The sequence below is a fragment of the Cloeon dipterum genome, chromosome X (genome assembly GCF_949628265.1).
Source record: "Cloeon dipterum chromosome X, ieCloDipt1.1, whole genome shotgun sequence".
NCBI lineage: Eukaryota > Metazoa > Arthropoda > Insecta > Ephemeroptera > Baetidae > Cloeon > Cloeon dipterum.
In genome coordinates this window covers 5,913,680-5,935,699 of record NC_088790.1, presented here as the reverse complement: position 1 = coordinate 5,935,699, position 22,020 = coordinate 5,913,680, and the positions used below count along the sequence as shown (strand labels likewise).

At 39.2% G+C, this 22,020-nt stretch overlaps 4 protein-coding genes across 7 annotated transcripts; 2 read left to right on the top strand and 2 right to left on the bottom strand.

Moving 5' to 3' along the window:
- The first annotated feature begins 67 nt into the window (after positions 1–67).
- On the top strand, positions 68–10,985 carry LOC135944989 (uncharacterized). The gene is made up of 3 exons (XM_065492284.1): positions 68–198; positions 8,612–8,755; positions 10,034–10,985. Exons 2-3 carry the CDS (start codon positions 8,620–8,622, stop codon positions 10,297–10,299), a joined length of 402 nt encoding a protein of 133 aa, XP_065348356.1. The 5' UTR covers positions 68–198; positions 8,612–8,619; the 3' UTR covers positions 10,300–10,985.
- On the bottom strand, positions 10,367–15,395 carry M6 (neuronal membrane glycoprotein M6). Of its 4 annotated transcripts, none has more exons than XM_065492270.1 (7): positions 15,272–15,392; positions 14,991–15,054; positions 14,056–14,205; positions 12,189–12,345; positions 11,635–11,945; positions 11,013–11,158; positions 10,367–10,949 (listed from the first exon to the last, which is right to left on the bottom strand). In XM_065492270.1, the coding sequence occupies exons 2-7, from the start codon at positions 14,992–14,994 to the stop codon at positions 10,821–10,823; spliced, it is 897 nt and encodes a 298-aa protein (XP_065348342.1). In that variant the 5' UTR covers positions 14,995–15,054; positions 15,272–15,392; the 3' UTR covers positions 10,367–10,820. The 4 variants fall into 4 exon arrangements, with proteins under 4 accessions (XP_065348342.1, XP_065348344.1, XP_065348346.1 ...); XM_065492272.1 differs by having other exon boundaries at positions 15,316–15,364; XM_065492274.1 differs by lacking the exon at positions 14,056–14,205 and having other exon boundaries at positions 15,316–15,395.
- Positions 15,396–15,709: 314 nt separating this feature from the next.
- IntS2 (integrator complex subunit 2) lies at positions 15,710–20,695 on the top strand. The gene is made up of 14 exons (XM_065492258.1): positions 15,710–16,141; positions 16,195–16,321; positions 16,379–16,592; positions 16,643–16,773; positions 16,826–17,145; positions 17,256–17,450; positions 17,509–17,692; positions 17,752–18,074; positions 18,135–18,466; positions 18,518–18,670; positions 18,723–18,874; positions 19,651–19,902; positions 19,953–20,255; positions 20,307–20,695. Exons 1-14 carry the CDS (start codon positions 15,852–15,854, stop codon positions 20,607–20,609), a joined length of 3,279 nt encoding a protein of 1,092 aa, XP_065348330.1. The 5' UTR covers positions 15,710–15,851; the 3' UTR covers positions 20,610–20,695.
- On the bottom strand, positions 20,429–21,961 carry LOC135944980 (uncharacterized). Its single transcript, XM_065492275.1, has 3 exons — positions 21,658–21,961; positions 21,190–21,554; positions 20,429–21,134 (listed from the first exon to the last, which is right to left on the bottom strand). Exons 1-3 carry the CDS (start codon positions 21,860–21,862, stop codon positions 20,847–20,849), a joined length of 858 nt encoding a protein of 285 aa, XP_065348347.1. The 5' UTR covers positions 21,863–21,961; the 3' UTR covers positions 20,429–20,846.
- Between the last annotated feature and the right edge of the window lie 59 nt (positions 21,962–22,020).

The window sequence follows — 22,020 nt, the reverse complement described above, 5'->3', positions numbered from 1 at the left end:
GAGATGCGGACGGAGATAGCCGCCTCTCCATGTGCACGCCACTTATCACTATCTTTCCCTTGGGCGCGCGCGTCTTGGATGGTGGGCAAAGGTGGAGGAGGGAAAAGGCGTGCGTGGATTTCTGCAACAGGTGCAGCGGCTGCAAAACAAATCTCATTTGGTGAGAACCAAGCCGACGGACCGAACGCCTCTCTCAAGGTAAGTGCTGAAGAAACTTTTGCTGCCAAAGGGAGTTGTTCCTTCTCTCGGGGAAAATCGAGCCGCTCGCTGCCCTTTGCGGCGTCGCGCTTCCAGTTGCTCTCTGATAATGGGTCTTTTATTCAAATTTTCGCCGCCGTAATAGCTCATTGTTTGATACACCGCCGCGAGACAAATGGCCCAGCCGCCAACGTCTTCACTGCTTGTACTTTCGCTTTGGTCGAAAATTTATTATATGGTATCTGTCTAGTCCGTTTTGAATTACGTCCTCGTTTCTTTTTGGGAATTTCTGTATATCTTTTTTCACTCTCTTGCAAAACATAACTCGTCTCTATCGACTCCGGTAAAGTGCATGATGAAACAAAACGTTCCATTTTTTATGATACCCTGCGCAATAAATTGGAGAAGACACATTTCATCAGAATGAAAAAATACGACAGCTTTTTCCTTTTCGCCAGTATTTTTTGTACAATATATTGCAGAGAGAAATAACATTATACATTATAAATTCAAGGATAAGTTATATTGATGTTTCAATCGCGTAATGTTTTATTGTGCCAGCTATACCTCGTTAAAAATTCAAGCAACTAACTGGATTTCCAACGGCTTACGACAATATCTTATTTTTTTCTTTTAAAGAATACGAAGTTCAATTTGATTTAACTGTACATGCGTATATAGCATTCACTGCAAATGATGATTGTTTCAATCGATGCACTTGACCGAGCAAATTGCAATGCGTTCATTCATCTCGTTCCACGGGTCAGTATTATCGCTATAGGAAAATACTGTATATAAAGGATTGTACGTTTTATTTTACCGAAAAATTATAAAATTGTGCAGTATCTAATAAGTTTAGGGATTTTTATTCAACGGAGTTTACAAGATAAGCAGCTTCTTATAGAATTAATCATGGGATGTTTCAAAATATAATTTTGAAGCCAGTTTTCATTCAATCCGTGATGCTATGTTATAGGTAGACTCCACTTGGCAAGACAAAGTTTGACTTTCTGGAAAAGCGCTCAAATTTTAGAATTTTGCAGGGGAAGTGGCTAATAGATCATAACGGTTTGAGACAATTAATGTTTTGGAAATTTCCGATCTTACCTCCACGCCATATGTAGCTCCATTTTTTTAATTTACTTCATTTTTATATTTACAACTAAGATAATTTTTTCAGAAATGAAAAATACGCAAGAAAAATATGTTTAGTATAGGTTTATGCTCTACGGTTAACCATTAAAAACCGGCAAAGCTCGGAACTTACCCTTGTGGGTAATTTTTAACTCTCTTTCGAAGCGTCAAAAATAACCCGCCGATGAATTTGTTTCAATGATCAGTGTCTAAAAACAAAAATTCAGTTAAATTGAACAAAATCTGTATTTTTAAATCAATTTTAAAATTTAGGCCCAATTTCTTAAGTTCTCAATTTATCAATAAAATCATTGATTTAAAAAATTTTCCACTACGTTTGAAAAAAGAGATCAAAATAAAGTTTTTCATTTTGATATATTGCGAAAAAATCCACGGCTGAGACTAATTTTAATTTTCATCGAAACGCTCCAAGTCATTTTCATTTCAGCTTGATTAATCGGTCCATTGTTTAAATATATTAAAAATAAATTACTTCCATTTGGTTGACACTCAATTTTTATCAGATTGCGAGAGGAACAAGGCTGTGTTATTGGAGCAATTATCGACAGCTGTCGCTCAAAAAAGTCTCGCGGCTCGTAAGGAGGGCCGCCGAATTAAAATTGCAACAATATGATTAATCACGCTCGGGCGTTGCATTATTACCACGGTGGCACTTTTTATTTTATTTTTGAGGCCGTCAAGGGCCACAATCTATTCGCCGACCTCGCCCCCGCACACACAGACCACGCGCGCACGCCGCGGACACAAATTTCAAACTCATTTGACTGGCGTCTCTCGCACTTAAATGCACGCGACCGTTGCAATTACGCGATTCAATTCCACAGAACAATAACAATATAATGCAATATTCACTCTCAATTTTGTCCATATATTGCTCTGCGTTCGTGGCTGCAAGAGTTGCAATTAACACGTTTGCACCTGTGCGCGCGGATTGTAAAACGATATTCCTGGTTTATGGGTTACTCGCGCGCATTTGTACTTAATTTCTTTCCAACTATAAAAGAAGGGGTGTGTATTTGCTTAATTTAAAAGCAATTCAGGACAAGAAAAGTGACAGTGATTTAATTTATGACGCCAAGTATCTCGCGCAATTGTTGGATTTTAATAAATCCTGTTCGCAGTTTTGATTTGAGAAACGAATAAAAACACAAGGTTGCGAAATAATACCGAGCGACGTCCAAGAGCATTTTTTGACCTAGTGAAGCCACATGAGAAACTGGATATTTCAGTGTCTTTCACTTCGCTTCATTCTGACCTAATAAATTATCGATAAACTATGAATAATATTATTTGTCTCTTTGTCTATTACTTGGATATATGCAAATAACACCAGCAAATTATGAACACATCCTCGTACATATATGAAAAGCAAATTGATTTTATTTGCCATTATTTATCTCACAGCTCACAGCTCTTGGCTTGAAATCATCAGTTAATGAGTTTATACCATTATAAAGCAAAATAAACCAGACACAGCTCATTTAGTCTGAAGAGCGAGATCATTCAGGTGTATCGAAATCTAATTACTAGTTATTCTGAAACAGATTTTCAGGGAGATTTTTATTTTATTGAAAGCGCTGAAAATATTTATCCTAAATTAAAAATTACAGGCAAAATGACATCATAACTCAGAATGTGAGAAAATCATTTTTATTGAATAGAACTACTTGGTTTTTAGATAAAAGTAAAAAAATGTAAATTCTACCAATAAATATCTAGATTTTTCCGTCGGAGATTGTAAGCTGGGCAACTTTTCCACTCGTCCAGAGGGGAAAAAATGAAAAAAATTAACTCGCTTGCAACCCCTAAATATTTTTGACACCATCAGTGGGTATTTCACAATGAATCACTCTCGGCGTGCGCTGCTTGTTTTCCCAACACACGTGAAATCGGCATTAGTCATCATTAGCGGCGCGAGCACAAACGAAATCGAGATAGACGCAAACATCTGACGCGGGGGTCAGGGGTCGCAGAACCAAAACTTGCACCTCACGATCGCGCCCCGCGAGCGCAACGAGAGTGTCGCGAGCGAGCAAGCGAGAGCGATCACACAATTTATTTTTCCATGTATAATTAGGCGTGCGGCCGTCGTGAAAAAGGCAGCCTTGGGGATTGCATGCGGGAGTGCTGAGAAAGGTCTCCGCCAAAGACAGACAAACCTATTGTGACCGACGCTGCGCACTTCCACAAATTTCAATCGTCGCCGAACAGAACGTCAGTGCGTCGTGATCTCCAAATCCGGATTGTCAGCTGCATTGATGGCCACAAATTCGTGCACTACTCCTCGTCCATTACGATTGCCATAAAACCACAATACCTAATAAAAAGCATTTAATGCGTGCCTTGGGCAACATTTTCCTCTGGATCACAAAAAATATCATTTTTTTTGTATTTTTGAGGCATAAGAAATTTTTGGACGATTTTGGTGTCAACAACAAAGTATTTGGGGCATCAAAATCTACAATCATGGTGAAAAATAGTTGGTTTATCTCCTCAAAGAGCCGAGATATATTCAATTTACAAAAATTCCGTTTTCCCGAGAAAGTAGTCAACATTTTGCGCTTAAATGTTAGCAGTTTAAACACCACTTTTATACCCTAACTGCATATCTGAAAATCACGATGTAGTCATTCCTAGAAAAACTTGAAACAATTCACTTTCGTTAATTCGTGCAGTATTTTGCAAAAAAAAATTGCAATTTAAAAAAGAGCCAAGATTCTCATTCAGATGTAAATTTCTCTTATTAAAATAAATGTTTATAAATCTAATGCAAGAAGTGGCACTAAAACGATTATTGTGCATGACGTTTGTACTTCTGAACTAACGTACGTCTGAAGTTTCAAGGACTCAGCGGCTTCAAGTCAAGTGTTTAGCTGCTGGTATTATAAAATTCGCAAATTTGCTTCCCCAAAGAAGCAACGTCTACAAATAAATGTCTGGCTCCTCTGAATTGCTAATTTGCTGCGCTTAATCTCTTCCTCGTCTCGCGGGTCTATAAATTTTAGCAAACGAGACGCTTCCTGGTTGCCGCTGTTACGCATAAATCATATCATAGACGAGCGGGCAAAATTAAAGCCGCGCGCCTTCTACGAATCCTGCGTACGCGTTCGGATCATCAGAGAGACTCGGGACTCAAATTCAAGGCCGACCACTACATTTATAAAAATATTATGGATTATAAAAAAAATTACTGCACCTGAGAGAGCAAACTTGATTTCCCACCCAAGCCGAGAGCTTGACGCTTCTTTTATCCGTTTGTTGTTCTCGTCGTTGGCGTGCTCAATGCAAACGAGTAGGATAGCAACATTTTTTTGGTCGTCCGCGCGCTTTTGCGACAGATTAACCTTTTGTGATTGTGTGTACGCAACGCACAGTTGCCTGGCGACGCTTAAATCTCTGGAAATAACACGAAAGCTTAAATGTAAACGCGGCGTTTGGGGGGCAAAAGGTGCTCGTTCCCACGCGCAGTACGCGCGCCTCTATTGTTTGCGTATAGCTGCGCATTGAAATGCCCGTGTAATTAGTCGGCGATTGCTGAAACGACCTTGTCCACTTTTATGAAAATCACGCTTGTTATATATATGCTCATATTCCGCGCGTGGAAATTTAACTGTCGTTGCGAACAAATAAAGATGGCGTGAAATAAGATGTGTCGTTCTTGACACTCTGTGAATTTATTTAATTTGTTATACACTCATTATTTTTTATGGAATTTATGAGCGTGCACTTATGCTGTCCTCTATGATGTAACTCGACAAATAAATCAAATGAAAGATACAAATATATACGAAGAATAGCAGGAACGAGAGCTAGCGTTAATTAATAATTTCATCTCCAAATATCACTTATTCCTGAGTTCAAGTTTCCTATATTGTTGTTTAAATTTCTCATAAGTTTGTATTCTAGCCAATCGGCGATTTCCTTATTGATTCGTGTTTTTTATTTCACCAAAAGGAAAATTTAGCTCATAATTCGCAATCAATATTAAGCGTAAACTTAATGACAAAAGCCCGTTTAATATTTATAGAAATTTGGGAAATCCTTATAATAAATCTGTCACTCGGTCCTAATTTAATTACTCCGCACATTTATATTGTTGAGATGACGATAATTTAAAAACATAAGTTTCCTTTCCTCCAAGGCAAATGAGTGGTCATGAGGGTGTGAATAGTACCTGTTGAAAGACGAAAATGGATCGCTTATTGACATTTCATTAAATAACCTGCGAAGAGATATGTCTGCCCTTTTTCTGTCCTTAAAATTGCAGAAATTTAATAAAACGATTTTAAAAAAGATAAAAAAATCGATCTAGAGACAGCTAAAAAGAAAACTCAAAATGGATTTGTATAATAATTTAGAAAAAACAAAGAAAAAATTAATTAAATTTCTCTCTATAAGATCTGATGAAGGTTCCCTTCAGAAAAATCAACCTGCCGATATTCTTAAAAGTATAAAACAATATACATTACAAAGTTTGTTGCATGTAATTGGATATATATCATATTTTTTTTCAATCAATTATGTTTGAAAATCTGATCTCTAGATTTCGGCCAAATTGACCCAAATTCTTTCCTGCATTGAAATTCTTTAGAAACTAGTCTGTTTTTTTATCTTGCTCTAATTGGGAATGATAAATCGAAAGGAAATGTCATCAATCTCGACACAGAACGAGAAACGAGAGCGAGAGCAGAGTTCGTTAAATTTTTAAGGCCCGTGCATTTAGCAATGAGGCTGCAAATACACGGAGCAAGTAATTTCTGACACATCTCGAAATCACTGGCCCCGAAATAAAGCACGGAGAAATGTGTCGCGCGCACTTATTAAATTCTTTCCCTTCAGCAACTCCGCACCAAAGAAAAAAATGTACCCTGCCGCTGAAGCGAAAGATAAAAAGCTCCCAGCGCGCGTGTGACAGATGCGAGAGCGGCGAAAGATCGTGTTTCTAGCGAGCTGAGAAATTTTAACACCAGAATCACGACCCGCAGACTTTTATTACTATTATTAAATGTATTCAGTTGCTCAAAACTCGGTTTCAATTAATTCATTGCGCGCGCTCGTTTTGTAATACGCGCGAGGGAACACGCGCGCGCCTATCTTAGGTGACCATCAATAGCTTCAATGAGAATCAGATCCTTTCGAAATATGCTAATATCCGTCAAATTCCACATGTTGTTGAAATTTTCACGTTAGGAACTGAAAAAAAATCGACTAATTTTAAGGCGAAAACGAGCAGACTTAATTATTTTTATCAAAATCTGGGCATCGCGTATTTTCGCGAAACTCGTAGATTTGAGATAAGGTACAGAGCTTGATTTTTTGTGCAAAAAACCATTAAAAGCCATAAAAATAGTGGACATATTGGTGCGATGGTTATCTTACTTTGTGGAAATTGTTGAAAGGGCTAGCACACGTGTGTGTATTAAAAATGAAATTAAGCCAAGGCTGCTCGCGAAATTCCGCGCATCTCTTAATGGCAATAAAAAGCGTATTATCTCTCACCTTTTGCAAATTATTCATTCCGCTTAATGGCTCACCGACCGCGTGATGTTTCTACGAGTGTGCTGCAAAAGCGTTGAAACATATACGCGTACGCAGCCGACTGAATGGGCTGTTTTATTAATTAGCCTCAAGCGCATGAAAGAGCGCTGTCATTAACACAAAGGCATAATTAAAAGCCGACTGCCAACAAAAACTTTGATCCATCACTTCACTGCCGAGTTTTTGCTTGCCATGCACTTGACGCTAATGAAAGGCTGCGGAATAAACAGGGCAGATTGAGCATTCAAATTAAATCCATTATTCGCCTGCAAATAATAGCCGTCAAAACGACAAACCGTTGCGTTGATTGGTTGAAAAACATTAAAATGCGAGCAGTTAGGAGGAAAATATCAAAAAATAAATTAAAAGGTTGAAATTTACAGTTTTTATTCAAACTAAAACAGCCGTCCCGAACACAGAAAAGGATCAAATTTAATGTTTCTCAAAATCAGCACTTTACAAGTGGAGCGCATCTTTTAATCAGAAAATTATCACCTTTTTTCGCCACCGTTCGATAGCGAGTATGATATAAAAACACAATTTGCCAAAAGAATAGTTCCCGTTATTCGTAATTCATCCATATAAAGTCCTTTATTTCTAAATTTTGTCAATTTTAATGAAACTCGGTAGATTTGAAAGCCGTAAAATTATGTCTCAAAATTTCGATACGTTTGGTGATCGACGAAAACAAGAAAACCGCGAATAGCCGAAAATTTTCATCTTATTTCAAATCAATTTTTCTAGATTACTAAAGGCATTCTCTACTTGTTAACCATTCAATGTTTTATTTAGTGTTAAGAAAATATGAGAGAGTTAATTACCGATTAATGTTAATTCAAAGAAAACTAAAAATCAGCGTTTCACTTATATAAACCACTTAATATCTATTTTAATTTTAGACTTTTACAGTTATTTGTTGAGTTTTGGTGTTGCCCCACAGTTAATTTTACAGTTCATTAGATTTTAAAGCACAAAATCTTCAAAATAAATCTTGTACACCGATTACTAATCCCACTCCACACGTTGTAGTTTTATTTGTTTTGTAATTTAAGTTGCTCTTTTCGTAACCAACCAATATTTATTGTTCCCATACTTGGCAGCTACTCGAGTTGGCAATTAACTCCCACACGAGAGCACACTCAATTAAACAGCTAAATCATCGCCGATCGCGATCTTCTCGATTGCGAATTATTGCTAATTAAAACAGCACTTAAGCTTACATCAACATTGCGAAACGCAAGAGCAGCAAAAAAATGCGAGCGATAACTGGTATGCCCCGGTTATATTATTTATAAGCTGCAAAGAGATTTGAGTTTCATAAGGTCGCGAGCGAAAGACTTTATTGTCGGCTGATTGATGATTTTCCTCGCCGCGATCGACCGATTGATTGATCGCATGTTTTTTTTACACCGGGTGGGTGCGAAAATAAGGCACAGCATGTCGTCTCGCTCTGCTGAGATTATTTTTTCTTCGCCGGGGACAATTACTCGCTTTGCTCGAATTAGCTGCAAACCGCAGGAGACAATTAGCTGAGAAATTGAAAAATCTCCGTTTTAAAAAGGGATCAAGCGGCTCGTGACTCTGCAATAAAATGCCAGTAGCGAGTTTTTCGGCAAATCAAGCAGGCGTGCAGTTCTTATTCTTATTTACTTTTTTTAATTCTCCTTGATTTTGACCTTTACTTCAAATGAAAGTGAATAATTCGTTACGATTTTTACAGTTACGCACATGGAGGTGCTGATTATTGCATTTCTCGCCTTGGCGGCTACATCAACGGCTGCCCCCGTTGAACCTGAGGCGAGCGTCAGGGTTTCGTTTGTCTCGCCTCCACATTCATATTCGCACGGACTCGATTTGATGCCGGGTGAGTCATAAAATACGAATCGAAACGAATAAAAAATAAGTACATGAGTAATAATATACACTTCGTTGCGCACACACTGTAAATTGCATTAATTTATATAACCCTGATTTTACTCTCGCCATTACCTGTATTACATCTTTATCTGTGTACAATCAAGGTATTCAGTAAATATTTTTAAAATCCAATTTTTTTAACATACTGAAATTTTTATCATTTTTAGGGCTGTGAAATTTATAGTTTATTTTTTTCTGAGCTCCAATCTTCGAGGGACAAATCAGTGCAATTTTTAACCATTTTAACTATATTTTAAGTCCTCTAAAACTGTCTAAATCTGATTAAAATCCGTGGATATTTTTTTACTCGCACAAGGAGTTTTCTTCCAGAGGAATTTTTTAGCACAAATATTTTTTCATCAGTATTTCAGCCAAACCAGTTATTATTACATGCGAAAAACAGAGTTTGTTATGGTAAGAAACGCAGACAGAACAAAAAAATATAGACTGTTTTCATTTCCAACTAGAATAAACTCCAGCAGCGAAAATCGTACGATTTTGAATAAATCCCCACGTAACTTTCCAAAATGGACAAAAATTGACACCTTGTGTGTGTTGCTGGTAATGCAGTTCGGTCAAAATAAGAAAATAAGGTTCAAGGTGTGATTTTAAATAGCCTTTTTACGATTAAAGAAGTGTTTAATTAACACTAAGAAGAACTACAATATTCAGTTTAGGGAGAAACCCAAATTTAATCATACAATATTATTTTTATTTTTGTGGGAGCAGATAGAAAATATTTCCAACATAGATGTGAAAAATATTGTTTGTTTCAAAACATATTAATGTTTATAAAATTATTATTTTTTTAAACATTTTATCGGCCCAAAATGACCATTTATGTTAAAATTAAGTGGTTTTTCAGTAAGTCAAAAAGTCACCCACTAATCGATGTATCTCGCAAAGGAGAATTTATTTACCAAAATACCACCGTGATTAGATAAAAATTGGATTTCAAAAAAAATATTTCCTGTTTGTAATTCGAAATAAACACGGTTGGTGAAAAATATAATGTTAGGGGTGGAACCATGTCTAATTTTAAATGAATAACAGTCTAAAATAGCACTGTTCTTGTCCCGAAAAATGTCTGAAATCCACAGCCCTAAGTCATTAAAGAGAAAATAACTTTTCTTCATAAAAATTAGCTTGTTCGAGAGTTAATATATTTTGTATTGCAAGAAATTTTAAGTCATCTCAACTTTAATAAAATCTATGTAACTTTCAGCTTCCACCCAATACCTGACCGCTCACGATTCTCAACTGCAAAACGTGCAAATGATCCACTCTGATCCTGACCCAGTGCCCGCTGTCTTATCTGGAGCAGAGCTGGACGCGTTTGCCGCTTCCTTCATGAGCAACGAGCCCCGCTTCTTCCACCAATTCCCTCACGAGCGCTCCTTGCTAGCCAACGTCGAATTGCGCGCGAGCCAAAACCTCCCTCCCTTGAGAATCGGCTCCATCAGACCGGGATCACCCTTCATCCGTGCATAACGTGCCAAAACTTGTATCATAGATTTACGGGGGTTACGGGAGTTGTAATTTATTTTAAGTCGAGGGCTATGTGAAATATGGTTTTATTATTAAATTTGCAATCACAAATCTAACTCAGCTGAATGCGGCTGTTGTACAACAACGCCCCACGCAAAATTGTCCAACACATTAAATGCTAAAGCTGCTTTTAGTAGTATTTACAGTCTTCTGTGTTCACGTTCAGTGAATATGAGAGTCAAGGTAAGCTCTTAAAGTTAGCAAGGATAGTTAAGAACGATTTTGACTCGCTTCAAATTACCACGGCACACAATTTTTCCGAAAAAAAATCTTGTGCAAGTTTGATTGCATAGAAACCAAGCTATAAAAATACTTCGTTCGAGAGAGAAAAATATAGCTAATTCGTTATTTACAATGAGAGATTTTCGTCCGAGGGCAAAGAAATGTCCAAGAGGCAGTACCTCAATTGTTAGTCAGGCTCTTGATTGAAGCACTCCCCTCTTGAAGATTTCTTTGGCTGTATCCTAGAAGCGCTCTTTCGACGTCATGTGGCCGTCTGGGTCAGTGATGAACTGCATTTCCTGGAAGTCTTGGAACTTCTCCTGGTCTCGGATGTGTGCATAGTTGGCAGACAAGCACATCAAGTAGTGAATCTGTCAAAGTTGATTAAAATATAAGAATAAAAATGGTTCAGTGAGTTTTATTGGTTCACCCACCAGACTTAGGATGACTATCAAGCTGGAAATTGCAGCCAGATATGCCATCAGTTCGCCATTCTTCACGTAGTCTTTGCAGAATTCAGTCGCTTCCTGGTTGCAAACCTTCATGTCATCAATTGGAGTGTTTTTGGGGAAGAAGAAGTCTGGAAATAAAACGTAGGGATTAAACTTCAGAGATAATTTTGAACAAATTGGCAATTATAAAACAATTTTAAAAATTTCTGGTTTGGTCCTGCCACTGCGTATTTTGTACATACAAAAAGCTATCAATAAATTCAATTAAATAACAAAAATGATAAATAAATACAACAAATTTTAATCATCATAAGGACCTGAAAAGATCCATAATTATGGATAGTATCATAAAATCTCCTAGAATTTTGGAGAGTTAAACGACCCATCAGTCGATTTGTCTCGTCACGGGGAGTCTACATAACCAATATTATCAGGATTGAGCAAAAATTGGGGTTTTAAATGTAAAATTTATTGTCCAGTCTGTAACTTTAAAACATTGCTAGATTAAAAATTTTCTACTGTATGTCTAAAATATTGCGCTTTAGAGCGGAGCAAATCCAAGATTACCATCAAATGTATCAGTCTGATAAAAACAAATGCTTACGGAACATCTCAAAGTTGATGCATTCGTTCTCGGGATGCTCAAACTTGTCATTGCAGAGGGCCTTGAAGGTGGAGTAGGTGGCAGCGATGAGCACCAGCAGAATGAGCAAAGCCAGCCAAGCAAGCTGCAGAAGGTAGGTGAGCACCATGAAGATGGCGCAGGTCACACGCCCGCCGACCCTGCTGGTGTGGCCTCTGTAGACTCTGCGCCTGGTCGCCCCCGTCGCCAGGCAACCGACGAATAGCATCATCAGGCCAAGGGCGGCCATTGAAGCGGCGCTGATCACCAGACCTAGCTGCGTCGGCTCTAGCCTAGAGTTCAGATCAGTTAGTTTGTTTCGTTGTATTTGCTTTTACATAGGAATAGAAAATTTTGACCCTTAAGAATTATATTTTTTGAAGTGTAGTACTAGCAGAAGAAAAATCAATTTCTTAAAAATTGTAATTAAATATCGACTTAATTTCTCACATAAAATTATGCTTACGTTTCAATTTTACCCGCAAAGCGATTTACGGAGTTATTTCTTAAATTTAAAATAGGAAAAAATAGCTTACCAAGCGAGACGGAAGTGGAAGACATTTTCCAACATGAGATTTGTCAGTGTGATGCCTCTGAAGACAGTGAAGCAAAATATGCCCACTCCAGACACGCACATGACTGTGGCAATGAGGGTGGCATAGGGCAGCCTGCCCTGCAAATCGCTGCAGCAACCTGAGCAAATCGAAACAAATTCTGATGTTAAAGGGGAGCTCCACTACTCCAAAATTAAAATTATTTGTATTTTTGCTAAGCCTCTTGGTTTATTGAAAAAATATGACGATATTTTTAGTTGCAAATTGGAAAACTTTTAGACCTTATATTATCATTTAGTCTATAACGGAAAGACTAAAGCATACGTAATGGATGCAGTGTGTTGGCAAAAACCCCATTTATAAACAAAATTAATTTCAGTAAAACCCCGGTTTTTATAATTAATTAATTTTATGCACGTGAAATTTTCTGTTCAAAAATACGATTTTTATTGAATATCCATTAAAGAAAACGTGATTCGTGGGGTAAAGGTAATCATTCATTTCTTACGGCAGAATGTTGTTATTCCATAAGACCAATAGTCTAGACTCTTTATTCAGAAGACTGAATGAATGAAGAAGGAAAACGAATGAAAAAAAACATTTTTCACGAAGTTGAAATATCTTTTGTGATGAAATAATGGGACTTGTTCTCGTTGGTTGAAACGAGTCTTTCTTTGGTGATTAGCTGGAACCGATGATTTTTAAATTTGGTGATTTTTTTCCTATTTTTCATAGAGTGTTATTTTTAGCAATATTGTAATCGGCTTATATATTGTGATTTTATCTGTAGACAAAAATGTGTATGACATTGTGGATATTAGGGCTCTCCAACTCTTTCCAAATATTTAAAAAAATAGACTTTTGTTATGGCAATAATTGCTTAAGTTTATGAAACAAGCGTTAGTAAGGGTGGAACATTCAAATGAATTTAGAAATGCGGTTAAAATATTTCTACCTAAAGAAGTGATAAATTCCGACTGTGCAATTTTAAGAGTACGAAAATAGGTCAAATTAAGTGGCAAAAAACAATTAATACAGGGTGGTACAATAAGATAAGCCAACACTGATATGTATATCTACACATTAGAAAATAAAATGTTATCCTTTTCAGTAAGAGAAGTGCTTTGACCCCTCCCCCTAATGCAATAATCATTTTATTCATGGAAACAAAAATAATGACTAACGTGCATTGTATCAGATCAAACCGCCTCTATCACGCTTCTTAAAAGTGAAACAACTTCCAACAAAATATCAATCATTTTAAGCCTTTAAAAAGGTTGATCGTTTAACTCATTCAGCTTGAAACCTTTTTGAACATGTGTAAACATTAGTATTGACTACGCTTGATTTACTTTGTCGGTTTCAAATCAAAAAGGCACTCAAGAACAAACCGACCAAATCTCCTATTCCGTTGATTGCCACTCTTCCGAGCATTTCTATTTGAAAGTAAACGCGCCGCGCCGTCTTGGGTGTGTGCGCGCATCAGAGGATATTTGAGCACTTCTCCGGTCTCATTTGAATAATTTAAGTTCTTTGACCTATTCTGTGGCCTTTCGCTTGGCCTGCAGAGCGTGCCGAGGACGTCTCAAATTGCACCCCTAACCAAGCACCGTCCGTGGATCGCTTGATGCGCCAATAAGAAAAAATAATACAGAAACAACACTACAACCATCTGCGTGGACATGCGCCAAACAAGATTATCTGAGGCAGCGAGATAACACCTGTGACTCACAAAATGAGGAAAATGAATGAACGAGACACATTTTCGACTCAATCTGCGTGTTTTTAAATCCGTGCAACGTTTTAACAAGAATTAAACTAGTAAGATTATATATAAAGGAAAGTGCACCCTTGTTGAGATAAAGTTGGTCCTGCGAGTACGAAGGGTAAATGTCCTGAGAGCCACGCAGGGCCTCTACCTCCTCGGCCGCATCCTCCGGCTCGTGGTGCTGCGACCACCGACGGCGATCTGCCATGCTTTCTGCCTTCCCGCGAACGACTGACAAAGAATGAGCGGATCGTCACACTCGCTGCGTTTCTCACTACTTCACGCCCAGATAAGATTAATTTCCTGGCATTGCAGGTGCTGCCCGCGCCGCCTTTCATTCAAATTTTTACTTGATGTTGGCTTTTTCTTTTGTCTTTGCCAACTTCCCAGGATGAAGCGGTTAAATTGGCAATGCTAAATTGTTGATTATTCTCTCTCATCTTTATCACGAACAGTTATTTTCTATCCTCTTCTCACTATCTAGGTGGTGGAGGATAATATGTATGATTAAAAAAATCGGGTCGTGACCAGGCCGTGACAAGTACACACGGTTTCCAACAATTTAGACAAACACAATGCGTCCTAACTGCAAACTTCCTGTGACGTCACTGCCCCAATTAATCCTCAATAATTGAGATTTAAACTATTTTAAATCAGGTCTCCAACACAAAACTTCATTTTTATTTCTAATTTAATTTCATTCTAGTTATTTTAAGTGGAATTACATTCTAAAATAATTTTAAACAACCATATCAGTTGTTTTCATAAAATTGATGTGCATCATTGCGTTCCATTTTTAAGTTAAAAACCGTTCTCTATAAACTTTTCCAATTCAAAACAGAATTAACTTTCTCATTACAATTTGCACGCAACGAATGAATCATGCGTCGCCTATTTCATTTCGTAATACATACATACATTCACAGTATGTACATACTTTTATATCACTGCATCATGCATTGCATACAGAGGGGCTCGAAGGTAAAATAATGTCGGAAAAATAATACAAAACTCACCCATTTCTGTAAACGGACGGAGATTTTCCTATTTCAGCTTTCAGCCAGTCAGTTCAGTCTCATTCTGCAATGATATTTAGTGTTGCGAATAAGTACAAATATGTAGTGAGACGTCACGTCAAACTTGTTTGTATACAATTTAAAGCCCCCGTGTTCTCCACGCACCAACACAACAGGTGCTTTTCCCGCACGTGCTTTCCCGATTGCATGCTTATAGGCCGAGGACAATTGCTTGATTTGAAAGATGATTTCGCAACAGTCTAAAAAGCCAGATATCTTACCAGACTGAGATTGCAAAATGTGAAACGAAGGAAAGCTTCCTTACGAGTCTTTGTTCGACGCCATTAAAGCTGGACAACGACCTTTTGAAGCTTTCAGGAAAAAATGAACGGGGCGTAGTACGACGCATGCGCAAAGGAGTCAATCTCACTGATTGGCACAGGCACACACTCTAATTGGTTTTTTAGCCGGTTTTAAAAAACAATCAGCTGTATCGGTTAAATCCAGATTTATGTCGCTACATCAGATTTGGATTTTCATAAATTATGTATTCTTCATTTGTTATCATTTTATAAAAAGGCCTTGAAAAACTTTTAATTTATGAGCCATTTTTTGCGACGTTTAATAAGCAAGGCAAAATTATTTTAGGAAAAATCACAAATATTTAAGTCCAATATTCTCATAAAAGTACCGGTTACCGGCATAGTTGTCGGTTTCAATTGGTTTCGATAAAAGCAAACAAAAATAAAGCTGGACCAGACAAGACTTTCAAAGAAAACATCTGAAAATTTCTCAACAGACCAGTTTGTAGGTGTGGTTAGGTCTTTTTAGCCTCCTGAGTATTTCCTCGCACAAGACAGGATGGACAGGGTCATTACAGTTTCTCCCCAAGTCTTTAAAGCAATCCAAGAACTGGACGTGAAAGCGATTTCAGCGTGTTCTGCAGCCGCAATACGACCCATTCTGCCAACCTTGTCTCGGATCAGCCTTCTTCCTCTTCAGGACACGTCTAAAAAACGTGTCGATGAAAGAATCAAAATTTTGGCCGCGCTCAGTGGAATTGAGGCAGTGAATGCCATAGTAGCATGGCTCTCCATAGATTTCCACGCTCTGGAAATAGACGTCAGAAGAGAGCTGCAAATTAGATTCAGGTAGCCGTGTTAGCAGTATACTTTTATTTTGTTTTAAATAATTGAAATTTCAGATCCCATCCAGGCAGCAATGAAAGTGCTATGGCTCAGCCGACTGGCTTGTCATTTGAATTCGAAAGAGGTGACAATTTCCAAAGCATGAGACTGGTTCTCTTTGAACTCTTCCGCATAGAATACCAAGTAATTACAAATATGTAATATCAATTTACTGTTCAACTGATTTAATTTCTCTCAAAGGCTAATGAAAGAAGAGAGCAAGGAGTTATATACTCAGAGCTATTTGACCCCCCTGTGTACCAAGAAAAGATTTGCGACATTTTGAGCATCGCTTTGGCTGAGCTTCCAGCATTACTAAACATAACTGAAGTGGCGGAATACTTGCTGCACGTTCGTTTTGGTCCCTGGATCATCTGCAGACTTGTAGCAAACATGCCAGATTCTTTCAGAGAAGGTATTTCTGTGCTAGTTTCTTAAAATAAAATGGCACCGTATTCTTTCCAGTGTGCACATCTTTGATAGCAACAGGGGACAAGCAAGAGGATGAAAACCCTGGTTTTCAGGCACGAATGAAAGCATTGAGACTGCTGTGCCAAATGAATCCTAGCCAGGCCCTTGATGTTAGAGATAAATGCGTATGTTAATTTTGATAAACTGCGATGAAACTCAATTCTCACGCCTGATTAGGTTGAATTGGGTCGGATGCCAGCGCTTGCGATACTGCTCACCATGCCAGAGCCAGGCCAAGATGGCTCCGACATAGTCGCATTTGTATCTGGACTCCTAATAAGCAATGACCCAAACTCCAAGTGGTTCTCTCACTTTGTCAGAAACAGCCAGAAGAGGAAACAGGAGTCGCACACAGCGCTTGTAGCTCTCCGAGCTGAACTCACAAGACAACTGGAGGCGTTAGTGCCTTCAGGCGGTCAGCTGGAAGCTTCAAAAGTTGCACAGGCTTCTGTAATGCTAAGGTTATTTTGTGCTCTGAGAGGAATTGCTGGGATCAAGTAAGACATTGATTTATGTGTTGCTAATTACACTCAGAAACTGATTTTAATTTTCCGAAATAAATCTAGGAATATATTTGAATAATATGAATTTTAAAATCAATTTGCAGATTCCAAGACGAGGAGGTGACGCTTATAGTGAAGCTTGTTACAAGCCACCCACCACCCTCTGTAGCCGGAGTGCACTTTGTGTCACTTGGCCTTTGCATGTTAATCGCTTGTCCCTCTTTGATTCAACCAGAGCACGAGAAAAAATCAGTGGATTGGGTGAAGTGGCTTGTCCAAGAGGAAGCCTATTTTGAAAGGTTTGCTCATTTTGGATATTTCACTGCCTTAAATGAATTAACGCTCCCTCCTAAACAGTGCGAGTGGAGTTAAAGCGTCCTTTGGTGAGATGCTTTTGCTGATGGCTATCCACTTCCACTCCAACCAGCTGTCAGCAGTTTGCGACTTGGTCTGCTCGACCCTGGGAATGAAAATCAACATCAGGCCAAACAACCTGAATAAAATTAGGGGAATCTTCGTGAATGATATTTTCACTGAACAAGTAATCAAAGATCATTTAGAAATTAATTATATTTACAGTTAAAAATAATTTTATTCTAGGTTGTCACCGCTCATGCAGTCAAAGTACCAGTTACTGCAAATTTATCTGGACAAACGTCGGGTTTCCTCCCTGTGCACTGCATTTACCAATTGTTGAAAAGCAGAGCTTTCTCCAAACACAGGGTTCCAATCAAAGACTGGATCTACAGGCAAATTTGCTTCAGCGATTCTCCCCTGCATCCTGTCCTCCCATCCCTCGTGGAGGTGTATGTCGGTTCGATTTTGGTGCCAGCTAACAAGGCTCTGGACCAACAAACCCACACCACAAACGAACCCATCTCAGAGGCTGAAATTAAAAGAGTTTTCAACGCGTCAACATTCCAGTTAGTTTGAAATATTTATTTGAATGCAATGGTTTAACTTGAAAATTTGTGTCTATCTAGGTCTGGCTCAAAGGAATCACAACCCTCGCTAACATCGCAGTTGCTCCTGCTCTACTACGTCCTTCACTATGAAGACCTGAGGCTTTCTTCTCAACACAGAAATGCTAAGGCATACTCCTCGGAATTCCTAGCGCAACTGCCCATCAAGTACCTTCTGCAGCAAGCACAGCGAGAGCAGCAAAACCTGGGAGGATTGTTTGCTCCCCTTCTCAAACTGCTGGCCACGCATTTCCCCCACCTTTCCTTGGTCAACGACTGGTTTGAGACTGAGCCACCCTCGCTTGGCACAACCATTTCCAACCTGCCCCTTAACTCTGATGACATTCTTAAAGGTTTGGCTATAGCTTAAATTGCAGCACCTTTGCTTCATCATAAACTTTCAGCTTTGGTCGAAGTGTCGGCCCATCCTTTGAGAACGATCCAGGTTCTTCAGAGGTTGGCAGACATGCCCCCGACAGAGGCTTGGAGCCACGCTGAGATGATCACATCACAGTTCAAGGCGATTTTGGGATATGATGTCCCTCGTCAAGTTCAAGGTTGATCAACAAAACCCTCATAAAATTAAAATAATCAATCTCTTCTATCCAGAACTGTATCAAAGGGTTTGGCTACGACTGAACACGGTTCTTCCCAGGAGTTTGTGGGTGATGACTGTTAATGCCCTTCTGCTGCCTGAGCCAGGTCATGACACTCTCATGGTGCCGCTCACTCAAGAAGACGTCGTGCTAGATCCTCTGCAGGTAATTAAAACCTCTTATTTTTAAATAGACCATTTCTAATTGCTGTTTAAACTTAAAGCAGTTTAATTTAAAATTGCGATAAAACCTATATTCCAATTTAATTAGAGGTCTCAGCCGCGAGATTTAAGGCTGCGGCTGGCGCACCTGCTTAGCCATTTTTTTTTTGCCTGGCTGCTGGCCATTTTCATTGGTGGCTGGCGTGGCTGACAAACGTGAAGCTTAATAGTGCTTAACGGCCGACATTTTTTCCGCACTTTTAATTTTTGATCCTTTTTTACCGGCGGCTAGCGTGACTGGCGCAGCTTTGCCAGATTCACGGCGGCTGCCCATGTGATCTAAAATTGGCGCGGCGCAGCGCGGCTGGCTGAGACCTCTAAATTTACTTATTTTTTATTTTCATGTTTCAAGGGTTCATATCAATGCTGTGGCATATCTGGCCAACATTTAAAGGGAGAGTCTCAGGAAGGGCTGCATTCCTTAACCTGGATTTTTGCCACTTAATAATTTCACTCACAAATATGACATGGAACCGATTTTCCCGCTTATTAACAGTAAATCAAACAATTGCAATTTTTACTGTATATATACTTCATTGAAGTTCTTCTATTTTGAAACTCTCTCCTTTGGCTGTTGTAGCATGTACTGAAAAACCTATCAAAACATCGTTAACCATCATTGGATAAATTTTCTGTACGGGAAAAATAAGTTATGCATTTTGTATAAATGCTTTGTACTATGAAATTCTGGTTTCAAATATAACCTGACGTTTTTCGCAGGTATTACGTTGCGACGAAAGAGTGTTTCGATGCGCACCTGCTTTGAGTGTGGTGCTGAGAGTTTTGCAAGCTGGGCTTGCCGCGTCAAGATCGCACCTGGCGCGGCAGTTGCAGGACTTGCAGGTGGCTGGAACAGCCGAAGAAAGAGAGATGAAAGAAAGGCACGATCTGAGGATCGCTTTGACTGCCTCTCAAGAGTCTGCGGCTATTCAGGTCCTGCTGGAAACCTGCTTGGAGAATAAGCAGGATAAGGTGAGCTTATTCTCATGCGGAGATTTTTCAATTAATTTGTTGCTTTCCAGGAAAAACCAGGCGAGAACTGGGCACTCAGGGAGTGTAGAGGTGTCGTGTGCAGCTACCTGCATCAAGCGTTCATAGCCGACACAAATCTAGCCAAGCTGGTGCATTTCCAAGGCTATCCGATGGAATTGCTCCCTGTGACCGTGGCAGGAATCCCTTCAATGCACATTTGTCTTGACTACCTACCTGAAATGCTAAGCCAACCGGAGACTGAAAAGCAGATTTTCGCTGTCAACCTGGCGTCTCATCTCAGCCTGCAGTTCGCGATGCCCAAATCCTTGTCTATCGCCAAACTCTGCATCACGGTAATTGATAGTTTCATATTCCTACGTCTGCGTGCTAATAATTTCCTTCAGGTGCTTTCGGCACTGTTGAATATTCTGCCCAGCACGTCCAGGGCGCAATTCTATGCACAGACGCTAGGCGCCCTGGTCAGATTCAGCCAGGCTTTCCCACCTCTGATGGAAGAAATTATGAATTTCCTGCAGCAACTGGGGCGAGTGGAAATTTCGCAAGGTGCTCTGACGGGACATTCTTGCAAGAGAGGACCTGGCCGATCTGCTGTAGTGCCGCAAGACAATTTCTGTTTGTGTCAGGAGATTGAGGACACATTTGAACAGATAATGGGAAAAGCTGTACTCAGCTCTACTATCTATTGAGATCATGGATTAATTTTATACAGTGTGTTTATTTATCTGATGGTTCATCCAATAAATTGAAAAAGTATAAGTTTCTTTACAAAAAACATTTTCCGTGAAAAGTTGGAAATCCAAGCTATGCATTCCGCTCACTTGCTGTGTCGTGCAGGTGGTCTATTTTTTATTAAGGTGAACGACCTTTTTGACGGCTTGTAACTCGAGAAATCATTTATTTTGAACCAAATTCCAGTATTTTCGCTAGATTGAGAAATAAATCAAAATGTGCTGGAAGGAGCTGGCAATCAGAGTGAACAGTATAGCAACTGCTAGGATGAAATCTTCCCTGTCCAGCTCCAGTTTGCGTCCACCAACAAAGACTTGTGTTACAAAGGGCAGCAGAATGACAGAGGTGGTAATCCACGCGGCCGAGGCGGTAATCTTGGCATCCTCTCCGCCACGTAGCACGGTCATGGTCACGACAAAGGCAGCCAAGCCGCAAAGCAGAACCAGCAACTCGCAACTCTTCTTTGTCAAATCTGTCCTCAACTATTCATATTTCAAAATTAACGATTTTTAAGATGGAATAAAAAATACACCGCACCTGAAGAGCAAATAGGGTTAGGCAAACAGCAGACACAATCGTGAGACAGCCAGCCAAGTAAACTGCATTCAGTGTGTAGTGCTTTCCAATCAGAATTAGGTTGATAGTGGAACTGCCCCAGAGCAAGAGTAGCCAGCAGTCGTTGAGAATTTTAGAAAAGCCAGAGGTTTGCCAAAGAGCCAACACGATGAGAGACGCGGCCATCAGTATGCCAGACACGTAGTAGATCCAGTGATGGGTGTACAGGCGGGTGGACAGCGAGGCTGGTAGTAGTTTGGACAGCGCAACCAGGGACATAGTGGTCAGAATCAAAACCATGATCAACGTGTACGCACGCAAGACTTGCACCCGTCTCTCATCCTGGCCTATCAACAGGAAATATATAGTTAAATTTAATGTATGTTACACATATCACCAAAGGCTGCAAATATTTATAATTGGATTTTTTATCACACGAAAAGTTTTCACCTCTCATGAATTGATTGTGGGCTCTGTCCTGGTCAAAACTGTACACACTGTAACATGGGGGTGGGTCTGCCAATGGTGCGGAAGGTCGGGGCGAATTTGCAGTCGAAAGTTGCTGATGGGAGAGAGTAAAGTACGCTGGTGGAGGTTGTAGGGGATTTACCACGATAGGTGCTGCGACATTATCGTTTATGTTGGTGATCGACATTTCTGTTTGCACCAGAAAGAGATGACCACAAGAAATAAAACACTATTAACTTGGAGATAAATTTGTAACAACCTAATAAGAATTAAATTTTCAAGAAAGAGCATTCCTTTGCAACAATCTAAAAAAATTTAATCTTTTTTTATAATCCACCATTGTTG